This window comes from Bos indicus x Bos taurus, chromosome 8 (assembly GCF_003369695.1).
Source record: "Bos indicus x Bos taurus breed Angus x Brahman F1 hybrid chromosome 8, Bos_hybrid_MaternalHap_v2.0, whole genome shotgun sequence".
Classification (NCBI taxonomy): domain Eukaryota; kingdom Metazoa; phylum Chordata; class Mammalia; order Artiodactyla; family Bovidae; genus Bos; species Bos indicus x Bos taurus.
This window is the reverse complement of record NC_040083.1, coordinates 95,396,923-95,410,017: the sequence shown is the minus strand read 5'-3', so window position 1 is coordinate 95,410,017 and position 13,095 is coordinate 95,396,923. Positions and strand designations below refer to the sequence as shown.

At 35.4% G+C, this 13,095-nt stretch overlaps 1 protein-coding gene across 1 annotated transcript in view; it reads right to left on the bottom strand.

Annotated features, from left to right (window-relative positions):
• The window catches only part of FKTN (fukutin), a 52,422-nt gene that overhangs the window by 14,654 nt on the left and 24,673 nt on the right, over positions 1–13,095 (bottom strand). The window contains exons 7-9 of the mRNA XM_027550440.1: positions 7,910–8,039; positions 5,835–5,968; positions 4,292–4,419 (exon numbers count right to left, since the gene is read on the bottom strand). Coding sequence (XP_027406241.1) covers positions 4,292–4,419; positions 5,835–5,968; positions 7,910–8,039 — 392 coding nt within the window. The remainder of the gene's footprint in view (positions 1–4,291; positions 4,420–5,834; positions 5,969–7,909; positions 8,040–13,095) is intronic.

Genomic DNA, 13,095 nt, shown 5'->3' with positions numbered 1-13,095 from the left:
AGAGGACAAATCCAATTTTGTTGAAGATCTATACAATAAGCAGAAGCTGCATATAACAGAAGGTCTAAGGAACCCACAACTAGCCCCAGGGTAGTAAATTTTCTATCAGCGGATACAGAGGTAGCTGTAATATTCTGACAATGTCAATAAACAGAAGGGCTCTTTTCATGGAGGGAGTATTAACAATACGACTGAGATTGTGCTGACAGTGTATTGTATGCGGGTTGGAATACAGGCTCTGAAGTGATATGGCCCAAGTCTAAGTCTTAGCTCTGCCTTTATTTCCTCACCCATAAAATGAAGGTGACAGTAAACCTCCCTTATAAGTTTGTGGTGAGGGTTAAATGAGATGATGCATATAAAAACTTGGCATGGTGCTTAGAACACAGTAAATATTCAATAGAAGTTAATTTTTGTTATTACCATTATTACTGCCTCTTAAACTTCTGGCCTCCACTTACATTAGTTGATTCAGATGTGAAGGAAAGAAATAATCCAGAGGAAACTGGGCAGCATCTATAAGAACTGTAAAGCTGTAGAATGAAAATTTCACAGCTGGAGGCAAGGTTAATATATTTATTCATCACCTTTTTTCACAGGTGATTGGAACTTGGAGAAGAAAAATAAATATTAAAAATCTAGACAATATTTAAGAAGAGAATTTAGATTTTAGGTAAAGTACAGCCTTAGACTAAGAACTAAAGATGGAAGAAATATGAGACCTGGGAAAAAAAATGCTTACCCAGAGTAACTAATACAAGTTAACACTGGTAGAATGTCCTATGCTTTTACCAGTGCAACATGAGTAGTAATAATAAAAGAATAATAATATGGTAATGACAGTTGCAGCTGTGGCTAACACTTATACAGTACTTACTATGTGCCAGGTACTGTTCTAAATGCATTACTACATGTATTAACTCATTTAACCTATTAACTCTTAGACGGAAGCATTTGGGCTTAAGAATCCAACAGGTCTTAAGTTAAATCTTGGCCCTATCACTAATGGCCAGAGAACCTTGAGCAAGTTACTTCACTTTTCTGAGCTTTAGATTCCTCATATCTAACTGGGAGTGAGATATCTAACCCACAGGGAACATGTGAGGATGATCTGACAGTAAATCACAAAACACCTATCATCATGCCTTATATATAGTTAGATACCCTGGTAGCTATAACTTTATCATTTGCTATCAATATTGTAATCATAATTCAATCTTATGACCAAAACATCATTCTGAAGGCATGCAGAGCAAAGTTTTAAAAGGGGGAACCTTTTGCTTCCTTCCTGAGTTCCTCTTCGGCTTTACACAAAACAGTGAAAGTCAAAGTGTTAGTTGTTCAGTTACATCCGATTCTTTGCAACCCCATGGATTGTAGCCCGCCAGGCTCCTCTGTGCATGGAGTTCTCTAGGCAAGAATACTGGAGTGGGTAGCCATTCTCTTCTTCAGGGGATCTTCCCGACCCAGGTCTCCTGTATTGCAGGCAGATTCTTAACCATCTGAGCCATTAAAAATGGTAAGTATTCTATATTATCATTAAGTTTTTTCTCAGAATAAACTACACATGAGTAAAGTAGAATATTATAAAGATAAAAAGACCCTTAGACTAGCTTTAAAGATTTTTCACTCTAGGAATAGTAGTGGTGATAATTCTACAGTTTCTTACAGTAAATAGTGCTGAAAAGAATGAAAATGGCATATGGCTGGGGGAATCTTCCAAAGAAACTACTCTTCACAACCATCCCCTGTTCTTTTCTCTGCCTTTTAAGGTCACAGTAACATGATAGAAAATCTGGGACTCAAACCATCTGTCCAGGCAGTTCTATCACTGTTCATTTCTCTCATTAAATAATCAGAACACTTCACACTTCCCAAACACTGCTACCATAAAGAGCAGTTAAAGCAGAATGAAAGAAGCTTTTTCTAGCCAGAGATGTAGTGGTTAGAAATGCACAGTTCTTCTGAGGTTTGACATGGGATCATGCCAGTGGGAAGAAAGAAATCCAAGCTTTAGAAGAAAAATTAAGAATAACAGGATTATAATACAAGCTCCAGAAACAAAAGGTGACATTCTCATGAGGTCTCTAAGAACAGATGTGGCAGTTTAATATTGAGATAATTATACAGGTTTCTGATTTATAAATTTCTTATAAGTCTAAGAAGAAGAATAGTTTTCTTTACTGCTGAGAGTATTAATAATAGCAACTAATAACTTCTTAGCACTCAAGATATGTTTAATTCTCTTCAAAACCATTTTTGTGGATTAACTCAGTTCTTAAAACCATTCTATGTAGCAATTTCTGTTATTATTCTCATTTTACATTTGAGGAAATTTAGGACCAGGGAAGTTAAATAATTAGCTGTAAAAATGGATAGCTGGGATTCAAAAGCAAACAGACTGGCTCCACGCCTTTAATTTCTATGCTATACTACCTCACAGTTGTTGTTTTTTTTAAAGTCTGGAAATTATACATTAAGTTTGGCATCTTTATTATATTTTAATAAACAAACTAGCTAAATGTCAAAAAACACTTCCCTATTCACCTAGCCACAGTGAGAGTGTCAACTACATATTTATTAGCTTACTAAGTATTTCTGTCTTAGAGTTTATTTAGCATGAAGGTGTTTGTTGTCATAAAGCAAAATAATATTTTATAATATATGAGCTTCAGGAACACACTCCAGGATCATGTCAATTTGGGGATACTTTATGACTTCGAGAAAAAAGGTTTGGATTATTCTCAAATCTCCAGAACAAGGTTAATATTACATGGAGACTCCTTGCCTTTAAATAAAGATTCAAATAAAGTATGTAATGTCTATGTATCCAGGAGAAACCAGTCTGAGTTTGGAATTATTCTTCTGTGCTACAGAACATTCTCCAATGTGCCCAATGGCTCAAGTTTATTCAGTGATAGAAGCCCTAATCTCAGCTAGTTGGTGAGGTAAATCTATGCTCCTGGTCATAAGAACCAGTAAGAATGACATAAGAACCATAAGAATGACAACAATGACAGCAGTTACACTAGCAATCATATTAATAACACTAAATAATTATAACAAAGGTAACCACCACTTACTGATAATAAGGGCTAAGTATCCCACTAAGTGCCTCATACTGCCTCATACTGTATCAGGGAGGCAGTAGAGAGTACTGATTAAAAGTATGAACTCCAGAGACAGGCTGCTGCCTGACCTATCTGCTGTGATGTTGAACAAATGACTTAAATTCTCAGTGCCTCACAGACTATCTATGGTTGTTATGAGGATTAGATGTGTTAATACACGAAAAATGTTCCCATCAGTGCCTGATCCACAGTAGTATGAGGAGATTAATGTTCAAAAAAGCTAAAGGCTACAATTAGTTAGGGTGAAGCTGACATTTTCCAGGTCTGCCTGACTCCAGAGCCCACATTCTTTGGGTTCAGGTTCACATTCATTCTCTCTCTCTCAGAACTGTCAACAGGCCAACTGCATCATAAAGGGTATTATACACAGTTACTCTACATTTTTGTCTTTTATAGTCAAAGAGTTTGACTAAGGCAGCATTAAAAAAAAATGCTCAAAATGCCAGTCTAATATATTATAGTCCATCAATTAATTTAGAATTGAGATACTTTCCCCCTACAATTTTCTATCTGAATCAGGTGTCTTAAAAAAGATTATAATTAGCAGTGTCTTTCCTGTTAGCACATACAATGATGGTACATCTTACAATGCATATCACCTTACATTTGACAAAATGTGGTAGCTGTTAACTATCATATTATCCTTTAAATGTATCTTTTAAAGTATCCTTTAAAGAATGGGCCTCAGTCTATGCTAAAGGCACATTCCAGAGCTTGCCCAGCATTCATGACCTCAGTTCCAGCCAATCCCAATTTCCTCACTTAAACTTCACTTCACCTTAACCATCTCCTTCTTATTGATCCTTACCCATTCTCATCAAATTATTAAGTTCCAACAGCTCTAACAGCCAATTGGTTTTTTGGCTCAGAATCTGGGCCTAATTTTCTGTTCCTTATTTTGCCTTTCCCTTTCTGATGACTCAAGGGCTTCCAATCATAATGACTTCTTGGAGTGACAAACCCAGGGGCACTTCCTCAGTCCTGATAGGTATCCTCACTTCTCAAGCATAACTGGGAAACTCTTTGGGAAGCTGAGAAGTATCAGCTAACAGTGGAGCCTTGATGGTCATTCCCCATCCCACCCCTTGGGTTACTTCCTTACTTCTACCTTCTGCAGTTATTTCTAAAGCCCCCTTTGTAAGAGCTTATCTGATTCATACTTAAACTTTTTTCCTGTTTTGGCCTGAGTGCCTCCATTCCACATATGGTCAGTCTCTTCATAGAAGAAAAAAATGTCAAGTTTTACATCATCTTTTCCTTGGAAAGACAATTCCAAGCTGTCTTCTACCTAGGGAGAAGATGAAAACCTTTACAGACTGAAACAAAGGAATTAACATTTTTTTAAATCAAAAGAAAAAAAGATTCTTATGTTTTATATGGAGAGAGTATAGGTTTCAAGATAACTGTTTTTCAAGCTGGAGCATCTCTGAAATTGGGATGCATCAGTAGCACACAATCATTAGATTTCTTTCTTAAATGTATATAAAATAATGTTGCTTTTTACAACTGAAGACAACTCAGAATAAATGACTTATAGTAGTTACAGGATCACTCTGCAAAACATCCTGTTCCACAGTTCCTTTCTGACTAAAAAAGAAAAGTAATCAAATAAAAATTATTCCCTTTAATAACCAAGTAAAACTATCAGGAAGTCATTATAATCAATAACTAAGTACTTATGTAAATGTAGTATAGAAACCCATATATCATTACATTATATATATGAAAAAAGAAGAAATAAAAGTACAAAGAATTCTGAGAGCATTTCCCTAAGAAACTTATCCTACAAACTTATCCTCCAAGTTCCCATTGGACTTGGTACACTTGTCTGTTGTAGCACTAACCACTTAACTGTTCATGCATTTGTTTTCTCTCAGTTAGACAGTGGGCTCCTCAAGGATAAGGACTGTACCTTATTCACCTTTGCCATCCGTGCAGAGCACAGTGCCAGGCAGAGACTGGGTGTTAAGGAACTGTTACGTCATTTGCTGAATGATTAGAGTTCTATTGCTTTGACTTTGACCTCAGGAAGATACTTTATTAAATTTTTAAATAAACTAGAATGATTATGATGAGGGAAGTAATTTTCCACAAACAGAACATGCTTCTTGCTTTCTAGGACAACACCTCCCTGGGAACAAGCACATTACGAGTAAGGTGATGGCCAGGGACCTTAGGCTTAGGCTATATGAATTAAATTATCTAAAAGGAGATTTCATCTAAGCCACAATGACCTGTGAGAAAATTACTATGACCTAGGACATGTGAAATAAATAAGAAACCCAAGTAATGTTTGAAATGATTCTGTATTTTGAGTCCTAAGCAAATCAATGGAATGTTTTGAGGTGATAATAATATGATGTCTATGTGAACAAAAAAATAAATGACATTTCAGGTAGGGTAGGTGGGATTCTTACTTCTTATATTAATTAATTATTATGTTATGTTGTTCCCTAATGTAATGGCAATAAATTCTTCTTCAAGAGTCCAAGATCCTTTTCACTTTCTTGTGGTCAATAAAAAGCCAGGTTTTCTAGTTTTCCTTAAATAGTGCAGAAGGCACAAGTGGTAATAATTTTCTGTTGAACTCATTCTGGCCAATACTGAATGATAAAATGCTATATGAAACATCTCTGAGTTGCTTAATATAAACTTTACTTTTGAAACATGTTACTACTGAAGTGAAGCATTTTTATTACTGACCTTCCCAAATTTGTGTTTGAGTGGGAGTCCTGCATCTTGAAATGCTGAAATAATATCAGATTTGTAATCCTGTATAAAAATTCCTAGGTCAACATCTTTACTATATGGAATAATGCTGCATTGCCGAAACCATCCTAAAAAAAAAGAAAAAAAAAAAAGGAATAAGAAAACTTTTTTAAAAACTTAAGTTTGGAAATAATTAGTAATTATTAGAATGGACAGTCTTTATAACAATGTATTTTATTTCACAGGATTAGATTTAGTGTGCTTTATCAGAATTTTTAAATTAGATCCCAACTTAATATTTATAATCATAGGAGCCAATTGTTGAAGAGTATTTCTTTTATTCCTCCCTTCCTTCACCTGCTCTGAGCACTCAGAAACCTCAAGACTTTTCATGATGTACTTTAATTTCTGAATAAATTATTAGCTTTAATAATGTTAACTGAGCCATTCATTTAAAACACTGTTACTTCTTAAAATGTTTACTCATAAATCTATGGTGAAAGTTGCTTTGAAAATATGCTAAAAACATAATTTAATTCTTTTGCTTAATCAATATTCCTTTCCTAAGCAGTAATTTGTAGAACTTAACAGCTCTGAATGTGTGATGGGTCATATAAAAAAGAAGAGCAGTATCAACCTCCATTTTCACATATCATCCAAAGATATGTCTACATATTTACTATGTATCTAAGTTAGGTGCTATTGTACTTTCTAAAAGGAAAAAGCTTTATACCTTAATATTACTAAGGGCTCTGGGTTTTCCCTTAATATCCTTCTACTCCTTTCATTCAAAGTATTCAAAAAGTAAACAAATGTCTACAATTACCTTTGGGAAATACTGTTTGGAATTCTAAACTTTAATTTCAGTTTTAACACAGATCTTTAGAAACCAAGAACAGGAGGATCTCACATCCAGTTTAAGAAAAATCTATAATCCACATCTATCAAAAAATCACAAATTATTAAAAAAGAAAAAAATGGAAGGCACTTTAAATATCACCTAATCCAACTTCTCTCATTTTATAAATGCCCTTAAAGGGCTAAGAACTCAAAAGACAGCATGAGAAATGATTAAGAAGAATTTTGGTAACAGTCCACAAAACAATCTTGCTTCAAAAAGTTAAACCTTAGAGCATATATCACATAAACGAGATGTACTCTTTTTTGTGCAGGGCAAGAGGCGGAGGTGGCTTACTCTAGCTGTAAACTCCTTGACACGAAGAATCATGTAAATTTTCCACAAAGCTTAAATGACAATATAACCATATATCCCTGTTTATACCTGTTGTACCATAATTACTAACAGCACTCCTTTCATTCATTCAAATTAAATAAATTATATGGTAACCCTCTAAAAGCAGAACAGAATTAACTTTTGTACAAATAGTTATAACTAAGAGGGAACAAAAATAGCTATAATCAGTTATCATTATAAACAAGAAAGAATTTTTAAAAATTTACGATTCTTAATAAGTTTACATTTCAAAGAAGTCTGATCTAATGAATAGTGGAAACAGATTTGGAAATCTCTCTTGGATTCTAAACTTTCCCATCTCAGAATAAGCAGAATATGATAAGACAATGATGTCCCATCAGTGATACCATCATGATGTGGAAAAGATTTGGGAAAGACCTTATAACATTCCCTTCATTGTTTCTCTTAAAAACACTTGATCTTAGAAACTTGATGCAATGCAAGTTGTCTGTATTGTTTGTATGCAAAGAAACAGAATACAGTTTCTTTTCAAAGAGAATAACCACCTACGGGTAGAAATAATAAAATGCTAATCTAAAGATTACCTGAGGATCACATGTAGTCTGCATGTTCTGATATAAATTTTACACACATTATTTTGGGAACCACAACATGGCCTTCCTAATTCTGTTTTATGATTTTGAAGTTATTTCTTTTTTAAAAAATCAATAAATCCTTGCTCCATGCACTATGTTTATTCTGTCTATAAATATGACACTTCAAATACCACTGATGTTTTGTCATCTCAAGCAGTCATCCCTAAAGCCAAAGAGGATGAAATGTCAAAAAGACAAATGAAAAGCAAGAATTTTACCTAGACAAGTTCCACTGCTCAGCCAGAACCGCACTCCCAACTTCTTTAATGTTTTGGCTGCTAGTTGCAACAATTCCTTTGCACGCTTCTGAAAGGTCATAGCTTCCACAGTGTTATCATCAAGGTATTGCTACAGATATAACAAATAGTAAGCTACTATACTATAGCAATGGCACCCCACTCCAGTTCTCTTGCCTGGAAAATCCCATGGACGGAGAAGCCTGGTAGGCTGCAGTCCATGGGGTCTCGAAGAGTTGGGCAGGACTGAGCGACTTCCCTTTCACTTTTCACTTTCATGCATTGGAGAAGGAAATGGCAACCCACTCCAGTGTTCTTGCCTGGAGAATCCCAGGGATGGTAGAGCCTGATAGGCTGCTGTCTATGGGGTCGCACAGAGTCGGACACGACTGAAGCGACTTAGCAGCAGCAGCATACTATAGCCATTTCTAAGTTACCAGAAATATTTCTGTGACATCCAAATTAAACTTGAAAACTAACCCATATTATAATTTTTCTAGTATAAAAATCAGGTTTCAGAATTCTTTGTTAGTCACACATTAAAATAAAACTATAAAGAGCAGATTCTAGGAGAGCCAAGTTAAAGGAGGAAGGAATATAATCAGGATTCCCAGGGGTGAGTTTTATACATTCTAGTTTTACAGGAAAAGGCTAATTAAGACAGTTACATGCATATCTGAACTACAATGCATTCAATGATATTTTCATCATTCACTAGTATAAATGCTCTTTAGGACTGAATAGTATAGTAGAAAGAACATAGGATTTTTGAAGCAGACTGTGTTCAAGTCTAATCTCACTTCATTTTAGCTGTGACCCTGGGCATATCACTTCAGAAGAAAATAAGCTCTATGAGGAAAGGGACTTCATTTTGTTTATCACTGTATCTCCAATGTCTAAAACAGTGCCTGAATGAATAAGAGAATGAAAGAACAAATCTCTCTCAGATATAATTTTCTCATCAGTAATTAAAGGATAATAATTATAGTCTGCAAGACAGCTGTGAGAATTTAATGAGCTAATGGATGACAGACAAATGTCTCACAAATTTTTAAATTCTATACAAATACTAGTCATTTATCTATAGTCTCTTCACTTTTCTTCATTTTAGGGGGTTCGGGAACTGAAGAAGAATTATAAGTTCTTCACTAATGCTTCACTACCTACAGGACAAAGTCTAAACTTCTTGGCGTGACAGACAAGGTCACTGTGTTTAGGTCTAGACTACTGGTCTGGCCTTTATCTCCACCCTCCTCAGATTTCACTCACCAAATATGTCACAATTTTTCAAGCCTCTGTGTCTTCATAACATGCTTCCTTTGTCTGAAATGCCCTTGACTAATAAAATCTTGAATGCTTCAGTTCCACCCTCTGAAAAACAATCTCTGATTTTCCTAGGAATACATATATATTTATTCTTCCAGGACTCCTCTTTAGTTCAACATTAGAGAGCAAAAAATTATGTTTGCTACTAGATATGTAGACACAGACTAATGAAAAACTCTGTTCAATGAGCTCATAAGTTACTATTTTTATATACTTTTACTATAATTATTATATTTTATTCTTTTTTGATTTTTTGATGTACAAAACATCAAGAGCTTCTTTATTAAATGAATTATAATTTATATACAATATTATATTAGCTTCAGGTATAGAACACAGTGATTTTAAATTTTCATCGAGGTGTAGAAGACAGTGATTCAATATTTTCATACATTACAAAATGATCACCATGATAATTCTAGCTTCCATCTGTCACCATACAGAGCTATTACAATATTACTGACTATATTCCCTATTTTGTACATTACATACCCATGACTGGGAGTTTATATCTCTTAATCCCCTTCACCTATTTTGCCCATTCTCGCTTATCATATTTCATTCTAACTGCTGATTCTATTTATATTTCCTCCACTAGGCTGTAAAGATGATTCCTTGAGGGCAGGTACTGAATCTCTCCATCAGTGTATATGCAAATTTCAAATGGTACCTAGCATATAATATGTGACTAACACATACTGATAAATGGGTAAATGAATAAATGATTGATTAAGCCCCTCCCATGCCAACAATATCCTAAAATATCAGGCATTCTTTTACAATAGGAGGAAATACAGTTCCTACAAGGACCATATATTTCAAGCAAAAAGTATTGCTAGGAAAAAAGAGGGATTCCTGAAGATAAGTTACTTTCTCCAGAATACATATATGGGATCTCTTTAATATGAAAACATCCTCAGAGCCATAATGCTGTTAGGACATATGACTGGAATGAGAGATGCATGCTCTTATCCCTGCTGCAGGGAGAAAAGTCTAGAGCTAGGAGTTTAGAGACTCAGAATTTAGTCCATGCTCAGCCAATAATGACCGTGACTTACATCTCAAGACCTCACATCTTACATTTTGAGACCTTAGTTTTCTTAAATGTTAATGGTGAATCTTGGCTTATTTCACAGAGTAAATGAAAGGATCAAATCAAATAATATAAATGAAAACTTTATGTTCTACAAAAATATTACTCTGATAGTTATGTCCAGTTGACATACCTTTAATAACATGACACACCCAGAAATTCCATTTGTTAGAACTGACCCTCATATGTGTTCAAATATAAACATGTATATACCTATACACTCTTTACATGTGTTATGGACTTTAAAAATTATAGTTATACATAGGGCTTTCCTGGTGGCTCAGACGGTAAGAAGTCTGCCTACAATGCAGGAGACCTGGGTTTGATCCCTGGGCTGGGAAGATCTCCTGGAGAAGGGAATGGCAACCCACTCCAGTATTCTTGCCTGAAGAATCTATCTCATGGACAGAGGAGTCTGGCGGGCTATGGACCATGTCACAAAGAGTTGGACACAACTGAGCAAACATACTTTTTTTTTTTTTATTTAAAATGTCTCATATAAATCTTGGGATTATCATGCGTTTAGAAAAAGACTGAATCCTAATTTAAATATCACATCATATTTGATCTTTTCTGTTCAGGCAACTTTTGCCCAAATCTTTCCCCAAAATATAGATTAAAAATAACAAGATAACAGAAGGTGCCCACACATTCATAGATGAGGAAACTAAGAGTCAGAAATTTTCCCCAGGTCTCAGAGCAATGTAGTAGAAGAGGATATGAATATAGCTTTCTAGATATTCCTGAACTAGGGATCCAGATATTTCCATATCCTCTATGGTTTTTTTTACTGGAACTCAACACACTGGAGAGCACCAATTATTTTTTGATGGCTGCTGCTGAGACAAAATCAAGTGCAGAAAAATATGTATTATCCTATGCTTTGGTAGATTGAGAAAATAGTTGAAGTAAAAAAGGAAGTCAGGAGACACTTCCCTCTGTTCTCCTTCCCTTCCTGGACTCTTCTAAACTAGAACCATTACATGAGGCAGAGCAAGAAAGTGAACAGTGGTGGCCTGGCAAGGGTATCGGGGCCTGAGCAGGTGATGTGGGCATCCACATGGGGCAAATCAAAATCAAGCAGCATCTGACAGGATAAAGTGAAAGCACAGAATCACTTCTGTGTTAGTCTTACTAAAGGTGTATAATATCAATGTAACATGAGGAAAAACCACACAAACCCCAAACAAGGGACAGTTTACAAAATATCTAGCCTGTAATCTTCAAAAGTATCAAAGTCATAAATGTTAAAAAGTGATTGTGAAACTGTTCCAGATTTAATGAAACTAAAGAGACAGAAAATAAAAGCAACATGTGATTCTGAACTAGATCCTTTGATTATAATGGTCATTATTAGGATAATTAGCAAAACTTGAATGAGGATTAAATGGTAATAATCTTTATGTTATTTTCTGATTTTTTGTATTAAGATATTATGAGAATGTTCTTGTTTTTAAGAAATATTAAATTACTTGAGGTTGTGCGGTAGATATCAACAAATAACTCCCAAATGGTTAAGGAAAAGGAATTATTTGTATTGCATCTGTAACTTTTCTGAAGGTTTGAAAACGTTTCCAAAAATCTATTTTAAAAAAGGAAAGTTAGAAGGCTGCTCTATGAGATCTAGTAGATTAGCTCATCAATTTTTTTTTTTAAACACCAGGCATTGTATTTAAGACTGTTTGGCGCCATCAAGTGTTCAAAGTTAGGTATGTTCACTTTAATTTGAAAACTGACCTTCCTGGTTCTAACATAAGAAATTAAGTCAATTCTAAAGGAAATCAACCCTGAATATTCACTGGAAGGACTGATGCTGAAGCTGAAACTCCAATACTTCGGCTACCTGATACAAAGAACCAACTCATTTGAAAAGACCCTAATGCTGGGAAAGACTCAAGGCGGTAGGAGAAGGGGACGACAAATGATGAGATGGTTGGATGGCATCACCAATGCGATAGACATGAGTTTGAGTAGGCTCCGGGAGTTGACAGGGAAGCCTGGCATGCTGCAGTCCATGGGGTCGCAAAGAGTCGGACACGACTGAGTGACTAAACTGAACTGATTCTCATGATTTCTCAATATTTTGAAACATTTTACATTTTACACTGCCTTCTAACAAAGATCAATAAAATGAGTATGGGCAAATGCTTGCCAAGTAAATGGAGCAGCCCCAATAAGTGTTCTGGAAAAAAAAAGAAAAAACCATGATTCTGAGCACCTTATTCTTTATGCATTTTCCCACCACTATAGGATCTTTTCTTTGTGTCAGGTATTGTGCTAGATGCTGGGGCTACAGAGGAGAGTAAAATAAGATGCCTGCTATCAAAAAGTTCACATCATCTTATAGGTGGACAGGACAGACATTCACAATTAATTGTGATAATTGCTAGGACAGAGGTGGCAATCAGAACAAACTCTTTGAGACAGGAACAGTGAATGGATGGTGAAATTCAAGCACCAGTCTGCTTCTCTTCCGCTTCCTCATACACTGTGGTAGGGATGTGAAGGGCAGCACTTGCCCACTGACACTGGCCCAGCTACACATGCAGTTTTCCAGCTTCTCATTCATGAGGCTTCAGCCACAAATCTAAAGATTTAAAGGAACAGGGCTAGGAAGGCCTACTCTGGCTGTCATGTCTAGACGTTGGGTGCCAGCACAACCTATCAGAAAAAAAACCCTTGCATTTTTGGGTTCTGGGCATTTGGCTGGTGACAATACAGCTGGTACTTCTTTTTGTCATTCCCCTCC